Source organism: Onychostruthus taczanowskii, unplaced genomic scaffold, assembly GCF_017590055.1.
Source record: "Onychostruthus taczanowskii isolate IOZ18803 unplaced genomic scaffold, ASM1759005v1 scaffold37, whole genome shotgun sequence".
In the NCBI taxonomy this organism is placed as follows: Eukaryota; Metazoa; Chordata; class Aves; order Passeriformes; family Passeridae; genus Onychostruthus; species Onychostruthus taczanowskii.
The window spans coordinates 588,622-608,121 of NW_024501126.1; the positions used below are offsets into that span (position 1 = coordinate 588,622).

The 19,500-nt window shown below is 47.7% G+C and overlaps 1 protein-coding gene across 5 annotated transcripts in view; it reads left to right on the forward strand.

Moving 5' to 3' along the window:
• FN1 (fibronectin 1) overlaps positions 1-17,854 on the forward strand; it is a 52,140-nt gene extending 34,286 nt beyond the window's left edge. For 2 of the 5 annotated variants that reach the window (XM_041411665.1, XM_041411661.1), the window contains 20 exons: positions 1,109-1,198; positions 1,333-1,602; positions 1,958-2,074; positions 2,436-2,600; positions 3,198-3,353; positions 4,099-4,212; positions 5,874-6,143; positions 7,893-8,080; positions 9,150-9,237; positions 9,392-9,568; positions 9,794-9,883; positions 10,076-10,255; positions 10,796-10,885; positions 11,681-12,147; positions 12,374-12,512; positions 13,343-13,507; positions 14,550-14,675; positions 15,232-15,338; positions 15,860-15,970; positions 16,234-17,108. In XM_041411665.1, coding sequence (XP_041267599.1) covers positions 1,109-1,198; positions 1,333-1,602; positions 1,958-2,074; positions 2,436-2,600; positions 3,198-3,353; positions 4,099-4,212; positions 5,874-6,143; positions 7,893-8,080; positions 9,150-9,237; positions 9,392-9,568; positions 9,794-9,883; positions 10,076-10,255; positions 10,796-10,885; positions 11,681-12,147; positions 12,374-12,512; positions 13,343-13,507; positions 14,550-14,675; positions 15,232-15,338; positions 15,860-15,970; positions 16,234-16,308 — 3,185 coding nt within the window. In that variant the 3' untranslated portion in view covers positions 16,309-17,108. Of the gene's footprint in view, positions 1-1,108; positions 1,199-1,332; positions 1,603-1,957; positions 2,075-2,435; positions 2,601-3,197; positions 3,354-4,098; positions 4,213-5,873; positions 6,144-7,892; positions 8,081-9,149; positions 9,238-9,391; positions 9,569-9,793; positions 9,884-10,075; positions 10,256-10,795; positions 10,886-11,680; positions 12,148-12,373; positions 12,513-13,342; positions 13,508-14,549; positions 14,676-15,231; positions 15,339-15,859; positions 15,971-16,233; positions 17,109-17,149 lie in introns of those variants that run through there. The other 3 variants (XM_041411662.1, XM_041411663.1, XM_041411664.1) reach the window with 3 other exon arrangements.
• The last annotated feature ends 1,646 nt before the right edge of the window (positions 17,855-19,500 follow it).

Here is a 19,500-nt window from a genome sequence, read left to right on the forward strand (position 1 = left end):
CCCTGAGCACTTCCAGGGATAGTGACTCCACTCCTGACCAACCTTTCAGTGAAGAAATTTTTCCTGATGTCCAACCTCAATGTCCCCTAGTGCAGCTTGAGGTCTTGTCTTTTCACTTGTTACCTGGGAGAAAAGACTGCCCCCCACCTTGCTACAGCCTCCTTTCAGGTAGTTGTAGAGGGTGAGAAGGTCCATGTGACACAAGATGAGGCAAAAAAACCATGTTTAACTGTGGCTGGCCAAATTCTCAGCTGATCTAAAGTGATGTTGCAAGTAGCTTCATAGAAACTCACACCAAATGGAGTTTGGCCTCTAGCTTTACCCATGTTAAAGCCAAACCACAGGCAAGTTTTTTTCCTGTCAATCCAAGGACAGTGATGAATCAGGCTATGAGGCAATTGCATTGATTTGCAGCCAGGTTAGGTATTAACAGTAAATACATGTTGTTCACCTGGTTTGCCAGTAATGTCAAGGACTTGCTGTGCAGAGGTTCAGGAGAAGATCAGAATGTGCAAAAGGTCATTGCTCCTTTGACTTTGTATGCTCAGACCAGAAAGCACATCCTGTTTTGGAACCTTACAGGACATGGCAGCAAAATGTGGGCTGCCATTTCCCAAAAGCTGACATTAATTTTTGGGGCAAAAGCTGTGTTATATTTATAGTTGGATTTTTTTTTTCTCTGAGAATCTGGTTGGTTAAGTGAGAGACAAGACCTGTTTTCAGAATAAAACCTAAATCTAGAGCTTGTCTGAGTTAGAACAGTGTGTTGGATTTCAGTTTATATCAGCTAAAGCTTCGGCCTGGTGCACAGATAGACTAGTAGATAACTAGAATGGACCCTGTAAAAAGGTAATTGCTTCTAGTCCATCTCCACAACCTGATGAAGCAATGACCTAGCATATTGTGCTCCTTCAGGCTAAAGCACTGCAAGAAACTATAATGCCACAAAAATAACTCATTTAAACTTGATTGTCCTGGAGGCTCGGATCTTCCATCAGGCAAAACCTGATTGTCTCCTAAGAAACACAGTTAAAATTGTGTAGGTTGATTAACTTCTTGATGTTAGCAAAGAAACAGTAGCCCAAATTCCTGTTCTTCAATTCCACAGACCTGCTCCCTGGCACTGAATATCTGGTGAGAGTCTACAGCGTTTCTGAGCAGCATGAGAGTGCACCTTTGTACGGAATCCAGAAAACAGGTACTTGGATGCACATGTGGCTAATACCAGCCTTTAAGAATTCATTAGTGGGACTGAATTACTTTTTTTTTTTTCCTGTGATTGATGCCAAGCAGTTTGGTTGAGCTCACCCTTGTGTCTCTTGAAACACCCAGGCCTTGATTCCCCCACTGGCCTGGACTTCTCGGATATCACGGCGAACTCCTTCACCGTGCACTGGATCGCTCCTCGCGCCACCATCACGGGCTACAGGATCCGCTACCAGCCCGAGCAGGGCGGGGCCCGGCCCAAGGAGGAGCGTGTGCCCCCCTCCAGGAACTCCATCACCCTCACCAACCTGCTGCCAGGCACCGAGTACGTGGTCAGCATCATCGCTGTCAACGGCAGGGAGGAGAGCCTGCCCTTGGTTGGCCAGCAGACAACAGGTGAGCCTGGAGGGAGTGCTGGATTTGCAGTGTCCTCTAGCAACGTCGTTACTCTTAAACATCTCCCCTTGCCAGCTTCACTCATGAGGAAATGCCTGTGTACTGAGGTAGGGCCTGATTTAGGAAAAGGTGGGAGGATCTGTGCTGCTTTCAGATGTTTCTAGGGCCAGCAGAACAATTTTCATTAAATCCAGTCCAATGCCATATGGTTTTTAACCAGACACATCTCTTTGGAGAGGAGTGTGCCCTGAGCCGAAGGACAGACACATCAGTAGCAGAGGAGCACGGTGTAAGTGGAGTAGGTAGCTGATGTACAACTGTGTTTAAATTCCTTCTTAATTCTCTGTTTTTCTAGTATCTGATGTTCCAAGGGACCTGGAAGTCACCCCTACCAGCCCAACCAGCCTCAGGATTTCCTGGGATGCTCCTGCAGTGACAGTCAGATACTACAGGATCACTTATGGTGAAACAGGTGAGGGCAGGCTGCCTACAGCTGGTCACAGACCAGAAACTCTGTTCTGAGGCTATTAGAAAGAAAATAGTAAAGGCACCTTGGGCTGTAGCAGACATATAGGTGCCTTTTTTAAAAAAGGGCAAATAATATTTTGTCTACCCAAAAGAAAGAGTATCTAGGGTATTCCAGTAATTTTAGAAGTGGTTCTATGTACATGTTTCATTCTTTTCCTCAAAACAATTTTGACCCAACAGCCACTGAAATCAACAGGGTCCTGTCTTCAGTTTGATGCATGTAGGCCTGTCCTGTTTTTTTGTAGAGATTTTAAATGTATGCTTTACAGGTCCATCACATTTCTTTCTTAACCTACTCTTGCTAGGTGGAAGCAGCCCAGTGCAGGAGTTCACAGTGCCTGGCACCGTGTCCACTGCCACCATCACTGGCATCAAGCCCGGTGTTGAGTACACCATCACTGTGTATGCTGTAACTGGCCGTGGAGACAGCCCTGCCAGCAGCAAGCCAGTCACTGTCACCTACAGGACAGGTGAGACCTGATGGAACCAAACAAGGCAAAAACCCCGCAGCTTTGTGTTGGCTTTTCCCCATGAATGTATATTGCTGATCCCCAGGTTCTTTTAGAAGCCATGGGCTGTAGGGCCATCTCTTTCTGGAGTGATGTATCTTGGTGGCACAGAAGGAGTCTGTGGGGATAAAAGCAGTGCTCAGCTGCTCACTGCAGAGTGGAAATCCTGTTGGACTCTCATAATGTGTGGTCACTGCTGGCTTAACTCCAGAGCTTCACTGTCAGATTGTGATCCTGAGGAGACCTAACTTTCCAATGCCAAGACTGTTATTTCACTCCCGATTTGGATATAGCCAAATCCTACTCCTTCTGTAGCTTCAGATAAAGGCATTAAGTAGCCTTTAAAACAGCAAAAATCCTCAACTAACATTGATATGAGATCGCTGACCCACACATCATGGTTAAGGCTTTTTTGCTTTGGGCTAGCATGAGAGACAAATAGATAGCAACATGTGTTTTGTCTTCCAAGCAGTGCAGAATAAAATTCAGCCAGGACACAAAAGTGGAGGGAGGGTTTCCTGTACCAACATACTCAGAAAAATTCTTTTTGTTGCCCAGAAATAGACACACCGTCCCAGATGCAAGTCACTGATGTCCAGGACAACAGTATCAGCATCAGATGGCTCCCTTCAACATCCCCAGTCACAGGGTATCGGGTGACTGCTGTCCCCAAGAACGGACATGGGCCCTCAAAAACGAAAAATGTCCCTGCAGGTAAGAGTTGTGTCATCCTTCACTGGATTTGTAAAGAATGCAAGACGTGACCACTAGAATCCTGCTGCTGCTTGTACTCTTTTTTGCATCTTGCTGATTTTCAGTTCTGTCTCATCCAGGACAGATGAGCTCAGGCAGATTTTTGTCCCAAAAGCTTCATATTTCTTCGACACCACTGAACTGCAGGAGTTTGTTCTTGGCAGCCTCAGTGTGCATGAAAAGCACCTGCATTTCAAAGAAACACCATTGGATTTTCTAGCATCCAGCAAAACTTGCTCTGAAATCCTTCTGGAAGTCATGTAACGTGACCCTTGGTTACAGCATAGGTTCAGTCACACTACAGGTTTGTAGTGTAGTACCTGTGGAACCTGCCATGTCAGCTCTTAGGAAAACTGCATGTTGTGGGATCAACAGAGCACTTGGGGATGCTTGTGAAGCAGCTGAGCTGATGGTCAGTCTTATCCTAAAAAATGATGAAAGCTGTTCTCCCTGTACCTAGTTCTACCCGCTGTGCTAACCTGCCCTTTCAGCTGTGGAGCACTGGAGCAGGTACAAAAGGCAGTTGTGCACTGCCAGAGAAGCATGATGGAACTTAAAGGCAAATTTAATTTGTCAGTCCCACCTTGTTTTAATGACATTTATTCATGGTGTGGCTTAGACAGGCCATTCATTCAAGGCTACTTTGAGGCCAGCTCTCTGCAGCTTTGCGCTGCTCTTTCTGACTGTTGGTTTTCTTTCCTGCCAGATCAAACTCAAGTCACTATTGAAGGTCTGCAGCCCACAGTGGAGTACGTGGTCAGTGTCATTGCTCAGAATCAGAATGGGGAGAGCCAGCCCTTGGTTGAGACAGCTGTCACCAGTACGTATTTCACTTCATGGGAGCAAACACGTGTTTTCTATTGATCTCTGAACCTACCACCACATTCCCAGGGAAAGCAAAAGCCAGGGGCCTGGTCTCCAGGAGAGTGTGAGGTCGTCTGCCCTGTGAGAAGTACCATGCACCTAATCTGCAGATGCTGGCAAAAATGCAGTCCCTCTGCCTCAAACCCTGCCAAAATGCAATTTCCCGCCCCCTCAAAGTGCTGCGCTTCTTATTTTCTTTCACTAAAGCTACAAAGTCTTTTGGGGCTTCCATCAACCAATTGGGTTTGCCATCAACCAATCAGTGGATAAAATGTGCCAAGATCTCCTTTGTGTGGAGCTAGGTGGCAAAGGTGATTGCTGTTAAGGGGCTGGACTGGGCTTGGGAGCACTTGCCCTGTGTGAGGGAGTAAGGGAAACCACATGGGTTATACCAAGAATTTGGGATGAAGCACTGAAAAAAAAAAATAAATTCCAGGACTGAGGTGCTGTGTAGAAAACAGCAGTTGTGCTCAGGTTACAGGAGGGACAGAAGAGGGACCTTGTAACTCAGGGATATGTTTGAGGTAAAGTGCTTTTGAGGGATACCTCTGGGGTAGGGATTTGTGTGATTCTTCCCTGCTCAAGCTTGTATTCAAAACCATGACTTAGCACCACCCCAAACACTGCAGACAACAGGAGCTTCCCCAGAGCTTTGCAGAAATGAGTGAAGAGTCCATATTCAAACCAACAAATTCCTGGACAAAAATCACCTTTGCCAGCTAGAAAGTGTAGAAAAATGAGGACTAATACAACATGGCAAATGAAAAAGATTAAACTTTCTAGAAAAGCATGGGTTTGATCCAATATAAAAATTACATGCTAAATCCTCCCATTTTGTGTAGCAGATGGGTGTATTTCTGTGATAGCCACTCCAGATTTCTGAGGAACAAGGCTCACTTCCCCTGCTCTGAGCTCCCACCTTGCCAGGAAATCCTGTGAATTGGTTTAACTGGGAGGTGTGCCTATCACCCAGTTGCACCTGCAGACATTCCGTGTGCACTCAATACAAAGCTGAAAAGTTTGTTTCTAACTGATTTTGCAATGTAATATGCTGAGTAATTTTGCTTTCTTGATGAGTATGTTAATTGGATATTAATTTATGAAAGAAGATAGCGGGATGGATTCTCCTTGGACTGGCACTTAGCACAGCAGCTCACAGTGGTGAGCAGCAAGCGCAGCATGAACCCAAACTTACAGAGCCAGGTGTGTTCTTTGGCACCAGCAACCATTTTTACATGGGAGAAATGGGTCTTAGCATTCCTATTTCTTCTTGTCCACTTTTAAGGTAGCTTAATGCTACTGGAGTTGTGTGAAAGGGGTTTTGGTGCCAAGGGGACTCAAAAATAGTGAGAATTTGTGTTCTGGCTGCTTTGAAGATGGCAATGCAGGTCCTTTTGGTTTCAGCAAAGCCAAGATTGCTTTCTTGCTGCCTGGCACCTCCAAACTCAGGCTTAGGGATGTAAGCATGTGTGCAAGGTGCAGCACAGAGGAGAATCCAGTGCCCCCTTGCCACACCAAACTGAAAACCGCTTTGCATGTAATCGAAATGCTTTTTATTTTCCTCACCCACAACCTGCTTTTTATCACTTAACCTCTTACCGTTAATTTGCCTAACAGACATTGACCGCCCTAAAGGACTAACATTCACTGAGGTGGATGTTGATTCCATCAAAATTGCTTGGGAAAGCCCTCAGGGGCAAGTCACCAGGTACAGGGTGACCTACTCAAGCCCTGAGGATGGAATCCATGAGCTATTGCCGGCCCCAGGTGGCGAAGAAGACACTGCTGAGCTGCATGGCCTCAGGCCAGGTTCTGAGTACACTATCAATATCGTTGCCATTTACGATGACATGGAGAGCCTGCCCCTCACTGGGACCCAGTCCACAGGTACAGCTCCCACCACCCCCAGCAGGCCATGGCAGCAGCGGGTTCTGCCCCGAGGGGTGAAGTGTGCTTCCATGTGCTCCTTGTGGGGCAGCCCAGGGGATGGGATTGCTCCTGAGGGATGGCTTAGCTGGGGCCACAGAGCTGCCTGGAGCAGAGTCAGCCTGCATACACATCAGGGAAGGCAGGCAGGAGAGTAGGATTGCAGATCCTAGAGAAAGGAGGGAGGGTGTCAGTGGTGTCCTGTCCCTGGTCACGGAGCCTGATCCATGGTGAGCACTCTCACAATGCTCTTGTGCTCCCTTCAGGGTATGGGACGCCTCAAAGCACAGGTGGTGACCAGCAAGAGAGATGAGGGCAGCTGTCATGCCCCAGGGGCCTTGCTCTTGGAGCCAAAGATCAGCAGGAAGGGCTGGCAGATTGCTGAACCCTCAGAGCCTGCAGATCCCTCACTGGCACTGCCCTAGGGACCACAGCCCACTGCATGCCCACACTCTGCACCCTCATCACCTCCACAGGAGAGTCCCTTCTGTGCCAGGCTGATCCAGCTGCAATTCCATGCATTGAAAATTCCTTGATGAGAAAGGAAAATTATTGCAAGGCATTAGCTTAATGTTGCTTCCAGCAATATGGAATCTGTTGCAAGCTTCCAGCATTACCAGATGTGACTTCATTACAAAGACAGGTAGCACCTGTGTAATAAAGATCTCCCATTCATTTGTGGCTGAAAAGCTGGCACTTTAATTCCAGGGGTGGAATGAATTCAGTGGGTCCTAGTGTTCAGATCTGCTGTGCTAAACTGAAGCAAAATGATGTAATGATGGGACAGCTGGCTGACTATCTGCCAGAAAGGCAAATATAATGCTTTTTCAAACACACCCTCTGTGGTTTACCTTCTGAGGGCTGTTCAAAAGTGGATTTGAAGTATTCAAGACTTTCCATTGACTCTCATGGGCTGTAGATTGAGCTCTGAGCTAAGCCTAAGAAGGAAGAGTTATCCTGTATTTCCACTTTGTAAAACTGGAAAGCATTGAGAGCAAAGTGCCATAGTGGGCACTATGGTAAGGTATGTCTTTGTTTTGTTTACAGCCCCAGGCTTATCAAAAGTAAGGCAAGAGAATATTTCAATGGACATTCCTTTTTTTAGGCAGGCATTTGTTTGTAAGGATAGTGGATCTGTGAGCTCCTGAACAGGCTCTTGTGTGATGAGCCTTATGGCCAGCACAGCTCTGCTTTTCCATTGCCTTGCTCGCTGTGTAAGTGGCTGTAAAATGCTTCCCCTCTCCATTTGCAGTATTTTTATATCTTCTCTGCAATTCCTGAGCCTGCTTCCTACTTACTTTTGTAAATCATCCATTGTATTTTGGAAATTAACAGACCGGGGCAAGTGGAGCAGGACTGAGCTGTGAGCTGTGTGATGAAAAGCAGAGACTGGTAGAATAATCAAAACAGGCTGGCCTGCTGGAGATTTAAGCACCTTCCCAAGCCTTTATCTTATATCACAACAAATGTCATTGCTCACTTAATTTCAGGGTTGAAGCGTTGATATCTCCTTTTTCTGCTGAGAAGTGTTTCTGTAGATTTGAGACTCTCCTCCTGAACAACATTTGCCCTCCCAGGGTGCTTTATGCCTGTGTTTGCACAAGGCACTCCACTTTCCTGGCCTAAACCTGTCTCACGTTCAGGAGAGAGTACTGTCTTACCCAACTGTCTTTTTTTAAAGTAACCATGTGCCTGTCTGGATTTTTGCAGCAATTCCACCTCCAACAAACCTGAAGTTTACTCAGGTAACTCCCACCAGTCTCACCATCAACTGGAATGCACCCAACGTTCGCCTCACTGGCTACAGAGTCAGAGTGAACCCCAAGGAAAAGACTGGTCCTATGAAAGAAATCAACCTTTCTCCAGACAGCACATCTGCAGTCGTGTCTGGCTTGATGGTAACTTTTTTCTTTGTGTTGTGGGAAGTATATTTTTGAAGAAATTTCAGATTCCCGTGTCAGGAGCTTCAGTTGGAGTAGATCATTGCAGCTCCTAAGGGTCTGGCTCTGAAGCTCATCATGGCAAGTCAGCCTGCAGCTACTCAGCAGTGTAGTTTTTTTTTTAAAGGCGAGTAATTGGCCTTCTGAAGCTGCATTCTACCCCCTTCCTCATCTAGCACAGAGAGACTGGATGCCTAATCAAATGCAAATTACCAGGTTCACAATCAAGAGTAACCCAGCAAAATGCTTTTACTCATCTTTCACAAAAGAGGTCAGATAAAGTGATCTAACGCAGAGATTTCAAGCTGTGATATGGGAGCTCTGGCAGTCTATTGCCCATTTTTAAGACATCTGCAAAATGTAAGTTAAAAATACAAGTCTTTTGTGAGTAGGCTTAAATTTGCTATATAGCCGTCTTCTCCACTGGAAGCATTTCAGGAGTTCCTGAACTGGAGAGGGCTGAAAATAACTGCTTTTATGGTTCCTGCAATCCTAAAAAGCTACTGATCTGTTTTTAAGGAGTTTTATGAATAATTTTCAAAAATGAGACTTAAAAAACATTCTCATCTAAATGGACCCATGGTCTGATGCAGCCAAGGACAAACCCCCCCCCCCCATGCTGTTACATTCACAATTATCTTTTATTCACATTATTTTATTCTTTATCATAGCAAATGGCATCCATTAACCCTGGGAAAAATAGGAGGGAAATTAGAGTTTCTCTGAAGAATCAGCTTTGAAGCACAGATCTTAAAATGAGGGGTGATAAATAAGCTTCTTCCAGGATTTCTTCTGCTCCTGAGTGTGCACATGTGCGCCGTGTGTCAGGGTCCGTACCTACTCTTTTATTCTGGCTGGAAATAATTAGAATTATGCCATCAGTCCTTCCCAAATTTATTTCAAGGTTTCATATTTCAGTAAGTGGTGACTGAGAAATGTGGCTCCACCAAACACTGACTTGAGGGCAGGAGTATTTCCCCCTGTGCCGGGTCCTTCTCTTAATGTGGTACAACTCTGTCCATTCTAGGTAGCAACCAAGTATGAAGTGAGTGTGTATGCCCTGAAGGACTCCCTGACCAGCAGACCAGCCCAGGGGGTGGTCACAACACTTGAAAGTAAGTGGTGAAGCTCCCCAAATGTCCACTTAGTGCTGTGTGGGTGCAGAGGCTGGGAGCCCTGTCCAAATCCCCATCCCAGGCTGCACCAGCCCTTGGCTGGAAAGCTTGCCAGTCCCCACTGTACTGAGAGGACCCTTTCCCTTGTGTGCAGATGTGAGTCCCCCTCGCAGGCCCCGGGTGACAGATGTCACTGAGACAACCATCACCATCACCTGGAGGACCAAGACTGAGACCATCACTGGCTTCCTGGTGGAAGCTGTCCCTGCAGGCGGCCAGAACCCCATCCAGAGGACCATCAGCCCTGAGCTCAGGAGTTACACTATCACTGGTAAGTGAGGGCTTCTGCAGCTCCAGGGTCATATCAGAAAGTACACTGGGTTCTCATTTTGGAATTTAATATCCTTGATGAGAAATACTATAGGAATAAAAGATGGGAAAAATACCTGAGGCATCAAGACTAGACTCGGTGAAGAGGTTATTGAAAGACCTTCTGATGACCATCTTAGGTGGCTTCCTCTCCTTAGCTAACATTTGTGTTTAATCTTCATTTTAGGCTTGCAGCCTGGCACCGACTACAAGATCTACCTGTACACTCTGAACGAGAATGCACGCAGCTCCCCCGTGGTACTGGATGCCTCCACTGGTAATGATCCTGTCTGACCTTTTTGCTCATGTTAACACCCAGCAATCGCATGTGGCCAGTTAGGAGCTGTCTGTATCTGATCACATTTAGTATTCCCTGTGACTTACAGGGTGTCAAGCAGGTGTAGCTCAGGTGAACAATATCCTGTTTTTTTCTGCATTTGATTTGTTAAACCCTTTTGTTTCCACCCAGCTATTGATGCTCCTTCTAACCTACGCTTCCTTACAACCACGAGCAACTCCCTGCTGGCCACCTGGCAGCCTCCCCGAGCCAAGATCACGGGCTACATCATCAGATATGAGAAACCTGGCTCACCAGTCAGGGAGGTCTTGCCTCGGCCCCGGCCCGGCACCACCGAGGCTACCATTACTGGTAACTCTGTTTTGTCTGGGAGTTCTTCACCTGAAACACTTGAGTTTCAAGAGAGGGAGGGGGAAGGCTTAATTATAAAATGTGATTATAATTGATAATTAGCTAATAGGCAGAAAATTGTGTTCCTTTATTGTGGTTTCCAGTACTAGACAGTGGTCCTGTAAGCACACCTGTCCTACGAACACATTGCACTTTACTGATCAGAACAACCACCACATTTGAACAGTCTGGTGCTTGTTTCCACTGTCACCACAATTGTCCTTTCAAGGAAGAAAAGCCCCTGATTCTGGCACCCACCAGTTACATGTGCTAAAGATGCCTTATGTTTGGGTCCATGATCCCAGCTGACATGGTCAGACTGCAAACTTGCTCTGAGGACCAGGAGGCTGAACTCTGTGCACTGTCCTGAAAACCTCGGGTGTGAAGTGCACCTACCCAATACTGTAGCCATACCCACCTCTCATTCTGCCTCAGTTCTCACACATAATCATAAGAGAAAAGCAACTCATAAGTCTAAAATTGCCTTTCCTCCCTCCCTAGGTTTGGAACCTGGCACTGAATACATCATCTACATCATTGCTGTGAAGAACAGTCAGAAGAGTGAACCACTGGTTGGCAGAAAAAGGACAGGTAAAACAAAGCTCTGGACTGTTGTGTGCCAGCAGGAGAGAGCTTCCACTTGGGGAATACAGAGTGAAAGACATTGAAGGACACTTGTGGAGGACTGAAATAATAATGTTTTTAAAAATATTCCGTTCACACATGCCTTTTCTTTGAGTCAAATAGGCTTTGTAAAGAGGTTTTCCTTTCTAAGGATGCAGGAGGTACACTTCTAAATTTATTTTAATAACACCCATGTTTGAACACTAGCAGCAGAACAGCATGCATGATGCTGGATTCTTGCTTGGGTACCTTATGGATAATTAAATCAGGGTTAACATGATTGTCTAACACTTGATGGTATCAAATGCAGAATCCATTCAATTTGTTGCTTGTTGCATTCCTCTTACTTTGCAACTTTCACAGTACAAGATTGACCTGTAGCAAGTGAAATACCAGCTGGACATCCACATATGATCAAGGAGCCAGTTTCTTCCTGCTCACCAGTGATTCCTCTTAAAATGATAACCTGCAACTATCTCTTGTAATCATTCCTTCTCAGTTTGAGCAGTGGTGGTGGCTTCTTTGGGTTGCAGTGTTCAAAAGTGTCGCTCGGCTGTATGAAAATTTCATACCAACACACTTCTTATGGCTATGTGTGAAAGATACAGAGAGGGAAATTACCTTTACAGTCAGTGCAAGGTCATAAAAAGTGTGTTGCATCTCGGGGTAATTGCTAATATTTGATGCTTGGAGTGGCGTAATGCAGCTGTTTGATTAGCCATTGTTGCTTTGCTTGATGGCCTCTAACCTTTCTTTGGCCAGATGAGCTCCCCACGCTGATCAGCAGACCACACCCCAACCAGCCCGACATCCTGGACGTGCCTTCCATTGACGAGGGGACCCCTTACCTCACGAACAACAGGTATGACAATGGCAACGGTATCCAACTTCCAGGCTCCTCTGGCCACCCCCAGACAGTGGGACACCAGGGACAGCAAGTCTTCTTCGAGGAGCACGGCTACAGGCGGCCCGGACCCACCACGGCCACCCCCCTCAGGCCGGGCTCCAGGCAGCCGCTGCCCAGCGTGGACGAGGCCATCGAGATCCCGGGCTACCAGGTGCCCATCGTGGTGGAGCCCTCGTACCCGCACTCGCGCGGGCCGCGGCGCAACGACAGCGCGGGCCAGGAGGCCCTGTCCCAGACCACCATCTCCTGGAGGCCGCTGCTGGAGAGCTCCGAGTACATCATCTCCTGCCAGCCCGTCAGCCAGGACGAGGACACCCTGCAGGTAACGGGGTGGTGAAGCCTCACCTGGGTCTCTCGGGGCCACAGTGCCTTTGCTGTGCTGAGGGAGTGGTTGGAAGATCTCTGAGCATCTAAGGCGAGTGGTCTGGCTCCACTGTGATACAGAGCATAGGGGTCATCCTAAACACCCTATCTGCTATGAGAGAGATAACACCTAAAGGCTATTCCCTCCCACCTTTCTGGTGACCTGGCATTGTCTCTTGTTGCAGTTCAGGGTTCCTGGCACTTCCTCTAGTGCCACACTCAAGGGTCTCACAAGAGGGGCCACCTACAACATCATAGTGGAAGCCCTGAAGGACCACCGGAGACAGAAGGTGCTGGAGGAGGTGGTCACAGTTGGCAATACTGGTAAGGAACAGCCTTAGGGAGCCTGGCTGAACCTGTGCAGCCCCTGCCTCGTTCCCCTTACTCAGGGTCACCTGCCTGGTGCCCAAGCTTGACAAAAGTTCAGAAAGGAAACTTCTGACAAGGACAGTTCATAGCAGGACACTGGGACAAGTGATTTGTGAGATCCTCTGGTTTTGGATAACTGACACACACTGATGGTGGGATGAGAGCTGTCCTGAGCTGCTGTGCAAGCACAGAGTGTGCTTTGAGGCTGCAGACACACCCCAAGGCAGATCTGGTATTTGCTGTGCTTAAAGGGAGTCTTGTGTCTGTCACAGACTGGACCATCAGCTCTTGACCCTCATCATCACACCTGAACTGGCACATACCAAGGTGACCAATCACTGCCCAACCACAGGGTCTGCTCTCCTTCTCCCATCCCCCTGCCATGACACAGAGCCTGCAGCACCCCAAAAAGGTGCACATGGAGCTACCACCCCCCTGCTGTTCCTCAGCATCTTACAGCACGTTTTCTCCTAAAGACAGGCAAGAGTCAGGTTGTTGCTCACCAGCAGCAAATGCAAAAACTCACACTTGCTTCCAACTTGGCAAATGAAAATGAAAACAGCCTTCATGTCAATTTTTTTATCGTTCAACTGCTCTGACACATGCAAATGGAAAATAAATCACAGGGAGCTGGGCTGCTGACAACCATCAAGTACATGCCCATAGGGTAGCTCCATTACTGCCAGGATATTACAAGAAAAACGTGTGTATTCACTGAAAATCAGTCTGTCTTTCAGCAGTTTCATTGCTGTGTGTGATGCCTGTTTCTTCTCTTTCTGTTCCAGTGTCTGAAGGATTAAACCAGCCAGCTGACGACACCTGCTTTGATACTTACACTGGCTCCTTCTATTCCATTGGCGAGGAATGGGAGCGCTTATCTGAAACTGGCTTTAAGCTCTGGTGCCAGTGTTTAGGCTTTGGCAGTGGCCATTTCAGATGTGACTCTTCTAGTGAGTAGCTTGCTGTTAACCATCCCCGTCCCCACTCTCCCCCAGCAGCAGTGGCATGTTTGACAGACTCAGCCTGATCCAAACATGATGCAGATGAAGGCAGGATCTTAAACCAAAGCGGTGTTTTGCATCGTGAGAAGTGATGGAAAACTTTGGTTACCTCTGAGCTTTGCAGCTAATCTAGAATTGCCATCAGCAACAATCACTATTGTATTGATAAGAGGCTTTTTTACCTTGCCAGACATGTCTAGGTAATATGGGAAAGTGTGGATTTCAGTGGGTATTACAGCCAGTGCTGCTATTACAATAAATATGGTTTGCATTGCAGGCAGCCTTTGCAAAGCAGCTTGCAAAACCAGTTTTTTAATTTTTCTAACACTTCTACCCAGGGCATTAAGTTTTATTCTTTGCAGAACTGTGTGGTTTACATGGGAAAAAAAAAATCCAACTTGACATAAGGGCATGGAACAAAAGTCTGTGATTGAGCAGTTTAACACAACACATACCCAGCTAATTGAAATTAGGCTTTTAAATTGTGGAATAAGCTCAGCAGAGAGAGTACTTCTGCAGTTTGCATAGATTCAGAGGAGTCTTTGTAAAGACACTTAATTTTACAGGAAAAGATGCTTATTTTACACAATTAATATTTATATTTCATTATTTGGTACACATGGCTTACCCATGGTGTCTTTTGAGATTGTGGTGAATTTTATGCTGGGTATTTGCACAAAAAAGAACATGTAAATATTTTTCTCTCCTTTCCTGCCCCACATCTATTAAATTTCTTTTCATCTCCTATGAACCAAACCGCCTCTCCCCACTCTATCACATCCTACTTTTTTCCCCAAGAGCCTCTACACATTTTCCAGAGCTGAAACAGCCTTCAGCAGTTAAAAACTGCAGGAGCTGAACCCATTTCCATCTTGGGACTTAGATGAGCTGAGAAGATTCTTTCTCCTGCCTTTCCTGAGACAATGCCAAGCTCTTTCCTTCCTGCTGCATGTGGGATAACTCCTGATTCTTGTTTCCCTGCCTTCTCCAGAGTGGTGCCATGACAATGGAGTTAACTACAAGATTGGGGAGAAGTGGGACAGACAAGGGGAGAATGGCCAGATGATGAGCTGCACCTGCCTTGGGAATGGAAAAGGAGAATTCAAGTGTGAACCTCGTAAGTGTCTTTGTGCTGTTAGTCTGAGCCCTCATTCAGCAAGTCTCAGCATCTCAGCTCTGCCCTGCCAGGGGGACAAGCAGACTGTCAGTGTGTCTGGTTCAGGCTGAACTGGTGACAGCTTCAGTCTGTTCTCACAAGAGATGAAGGCATAAATCTCACATTCCTGAGCTTGAAAAGGAGAAAACCTTTTGTTAGCTCAGGTCACGGCACAGTGAGCACCTGTCTGCCTCTGGCCCTGGAGCTGCACACCAGGGACATGTCGCTGTCTCAGAGGGGTGGATTGCCCCAGCTGGGCCTGTTGCCTCAAGCTCCTCTGGCCTTCACGCTGTGACTTAAACTGCATTGCTCATGTCAGGAAAGCCCCCCCTGCTGTAGGTTAAAGTGTCTGGAGAGCTGTGACCATGTCTGATGTTCCCCTGCCAGTCAGGGAGCCTCTGGTCAGAGGAGGGGAGCACGCTTCCCCAGGGGCTCCTCTGCTGAGCACCAGGCTGCTTTGAGAGTGCTTAAAGCCAAGCCCAGGCCCTGCAGCTGAGCTCTGCCCGTGCCTCCACAGATGAGACCACGTGCTATGACGATGGGAAGATGTACCACGTTGGGGAGCAGTGGCAGAAGGAGTATTTTGGGGCCATCTGCTCCTGCACTTGTTACGGAGGACAGCAGGTAAGCAGGAGGGAGGTGTTACGTGGGACACAGGGGAGGCTGTGCTGGGCTGCACGTACCAGACTGCTGGGTTTCAGATCATGGAAGGGGCCAAAACGGGCCCAAATAAGGACAGAAGTAATTAGGAGAGCTGCAGTACTTGCACTGGTGCCTGTCTGGTGCAACACAGGAGCAGCCTCATTGGTGCTGCTGGCTCTAGCCTTGTGTATGAATGATCATGAATTGATGGCTTTAAGCTGAAGGAGAGTAGATTTAGATTGGGTATCAGGAAGAAATTCTTCCCTGTGGGGGTGGTGAGGCCCTGGGACAGGTTTCCCAGAGAAGCTGTGGCTGCCCCTGGATCCCTGGAAGTGTCCAAGGACAGGTGGATGGGACTTGGAGCATCCTGGGATAGTGAAAGGTGTCCCTGCCCACGGCAGGGGAGTGGAATGGGATGAGCTTTAGGCTCCCTGGAGTCTGGGATTCTGTGAGCCCTGGCAGCTCCTTGGCCACGGCTCTGAGGGCCCGTTCTGTCCCCGCAGGGCTGGCGCTGTGACAACTGCCGCAGGCCCAGCGTGGAGGTGGCCCCCGAAGGCTCTGCTGGCCACACCTACACTCAGTTCACGCAGAGGTACCACCAGGCCACCAACACTGTGAGTACAGCTTTCCTGGTGTGGCACAGGTGGCGGGGTCGGTGCTCCCCAGTAGTGCATGGCAGCCCCAGTACACACACAGCTGCTTGAGCTCACCCCCTCACACACAGTCCCAGCCTGGTGCATGCTCTGAGGCAGTAGTGCATGGAGTGATTTCCAGCTGTGTGCTTTGTGCTGGGAAGCAGCCCCAGGCGCTGCCAGGAGCTCCCAGCTCAAAGCACACCCGGGACAGAGCTCTAACTGATTTCCTTCCCTCCCGACAGAACGTCAACTGCCCCATTGAGTGTTTCATGCCCCTAGATGTACAGGCAGACACACAACATCCACGGGGAAAGTAACATCCAGCGAGACTGCTTGCGGCCATGGCAACAGACAAACCAAAGTGTAAAACCCCTATGTGCCACGTTACCATCCAAACTGGAGTGATGCTAGCAAAAGTGCATCTAGTGAGAATGGCCCCCTGCTCTGGAGCCATTTTCCCAGCTTAAGCTCAACTCACAGCTTCTCCAAGCGCCACTCTTGGAGTGTTTCAGACTTTTCTCATGATTGATAGCGATTGTCTTGGTTTTGCTCAAAGGGTTGAATTCCAGTCAATATTTTCAAATTTAAAGAGGGCAAGTAAAAAAAAAAAAAAAGGGGGAGGAGGGGGAGAGGTTGTAAATCACAAATCTGGTGGGGGGTCAAAATACTGATGGGGAGGGAGGGTGTAGAAATTCAAGGTTCCCGTGCTATGCAAGAACATTTGAGTACAACAGTCCTGAGGTTTAGGGATAGGAAAGTCCACCAAACACTTCTGCTTTCACATAAGCGTGCAGCCAGCAATAAGATAGGAACAGCAAATCCAATCACTGTGATATTTAAAATATGCACAGTCCTAATTCTTTCTTGATGATCCTAGTATTTTTCTAGCTGTATCTTTATATCTCATACTGTTATTTATCAGTTTTGTTCCCCTGACCTTCAAGTGTTTTTATATGGGAATAAAATGTATGGAAGACACTTAGTATGCAGTTGACAAAAGAGGAATTTGGTGTAATTATGATCAGTGATTATTTTTATACTGTAAGTGCCAAAGCTTTACTACTGTGGAAAAGAAAAAAAAAACCAACTCTTTTAATAAAAAGATTTACAAACCAGACACATAGTTCAAGTGATTCTCTTTGCTGCCGTGGAATTTAGGATGAAGATGATTATCCTCAGCTGGATTATTCTGAGGTGGATAATTCTGAGCGGGATGATTCAGAGCTGGAGTAACATTGCCTTGACACGAGATGGAACAAACATCCCCAAGAAGAGTGAAGTAAACCTGGAGAGACTATTGGTAGAGCAGTTTGCTAATTAAAGGCTTCCAGCTGCACCCCTGCCCCCGTAGAGCGCAGACAGTGGTAGGTACGGCACGGGCAGGAGGCACAGGCTTGCTTTGGGGCAACAGGAGAAGGGAGGGAGAGGCAAACAGCCCCTGCTTTGCACATGAACTGAGCTAGAGCTGGTTCCATACCTAGAATTCAATAAGCTTTCAGTAGCTGAGGTGCCAGAATTAGTGAGACAGTCCAAACCTGTGAATTTCAAGGTGTCCAAAGCTTCAAAACCCAGCAGGAGACAGGCACCAGCTGGGTCTAAGCCTGAGTGTTACAGGCACAGGCCCCTTGTCTCCTGTGCTTCTACCTCACGGTGGGGAGGGAGGTAAACAAATGCTCCTCAGAACCCTTTTGATGAGCGAACCAAGCCAGCAGTGAGTCCCTTTGCTCTGCCAGGACCTGTGCAGCTTTTGCAAAGGCAGAAGAGGCCAGGTGCTGTCAGGATTGCTGAGCCCCCTCCCCTTGGCTGCACACGCACTGTACTGCTCCACTCACTGGCATTCTCTGCACCCAATAAAGCATCACATGAAAACTCCATTTGCCTTCTTGACGTGTGGCAGCTGCCCTCAGGGATTGCTATCTACAGAGCACCCCAAACCTCTGCAAAGAGTAGGATGATTGTTCTACCCCACCTGTGCTCAAAAGCCAAACGTGTCCCTAAAAAAACCTGAGAACTAAAACTGGCCCAGACAGAGACACAGAGGAGTCATTTCCCATTAAAACAGATTGGTTTTCCCAAGTGAGGGCCTACATATTTTGGATCAGAGAACAACTCTGCAGTGATCCTTTCATAGTCACTTTGTCACTAAATAACTCACCAACACACTGGAGTCAGAGCCCACCTCCTCTCCTCTGCCACATCTCGTGTACCAGCAGCAAACACCTCCCCTGCCCACGGGGAGCATTTCAAGATAAAATCATTGAAACAGCACTTTTCCCCAAGCTCCCTGTAGAGGTTTGCCTGTGCCTTAAAGCAGGTGGTGCTCACAGCTATGCCAAGCCCTGCAGAATTTAAGCCCTTGGCAGTTCTTTTCCAGAACGGGAGGCACATCTCCACTGGGCTTGTCTGCTCAGCTTTGGGTAGAGCCCAGGAACAACCAGAGTCAGGGCTCTCTACTCCAGGGAAAAGTCCCTTGGTGGCTGAAGAAGAAAATAAAACCCCTCTGTTACTGGCTGCCAAGGCCCAGAATGATTCCTCCCTGCTCTCTGTTCACATCCACATTTTGGGAGCTGTTGTCCTGCCAGCACAGGACCTGCCAGGGGCAAGGTGCCACAGGTGACAGTGCAAATCCCAGCCTGGCAGCAGCTGCTCCTCGGGACACAGCAGCTGAAGGGACATTCCCTACGTTCCCTTCCTTCTGGGAAATGACACCAAGCAGAGCTCACAGTGTGCTTTTAATCCCTGCAAACATCCAAGGCAGAAGCAGGGGAGGGACACCTTGAGACCACCACAGCCCTTTCCTACAACCACTCCCACAGCTTCAGGGGAAGCTTCCTTCAGGGGGAAGGTGCCAGGCTAGTTGAAATTGTCACTGCAGCCCAGGGGACAAGCCATTCCCAGAGACATTTCTGTGAAGTCACCTCACACCTGGAACCAGACCAGAGATTTTTATCAACCTTTATCCACTCAAGTGAGGCAGGATCATCAAGAGCTCTTGTTTGGGACATTAAACAATCCAATTTCCCCCCTCTGACAACTCCTGCCTGTCCTTTAACCTTACCACAGGCACAGCAGGAGGCAAAACCATCCCTCTGCAGGTGCTGAGATGTTTTGACGACTTGTGTACAAGCCATGCAGCACAAGTAAGACAGCAGGCAGGTCCTAGGAAGAGGTATCAGCTGAGGTAGACATTTCTTATCTCCTGCAGATCTCACCTGAAGATCAGTACCTATTAACTGCCTTCAGTAAAACAAACAGTGCCCCAAGGACAGCAAACAAGGGAGCAGGGGAATACACAGAACAGGAGCTGCCAGATTCTTACTGCCAGCCTCTGTTTTAGCCAATGCTAAAAGAAGATGGAAGATGCAGGTAAAGAATGGCCAGAGGGATTCCCTGGAGAACCTCACAGCAGGGTCTGTGCCAGCTGCAGCCACAACGGCAGGACACAGAAGACATGTAAGGAACATTGTGGACTCTCATCTTTGGAAGAGTCCCAAACACCAGCTTTTAAA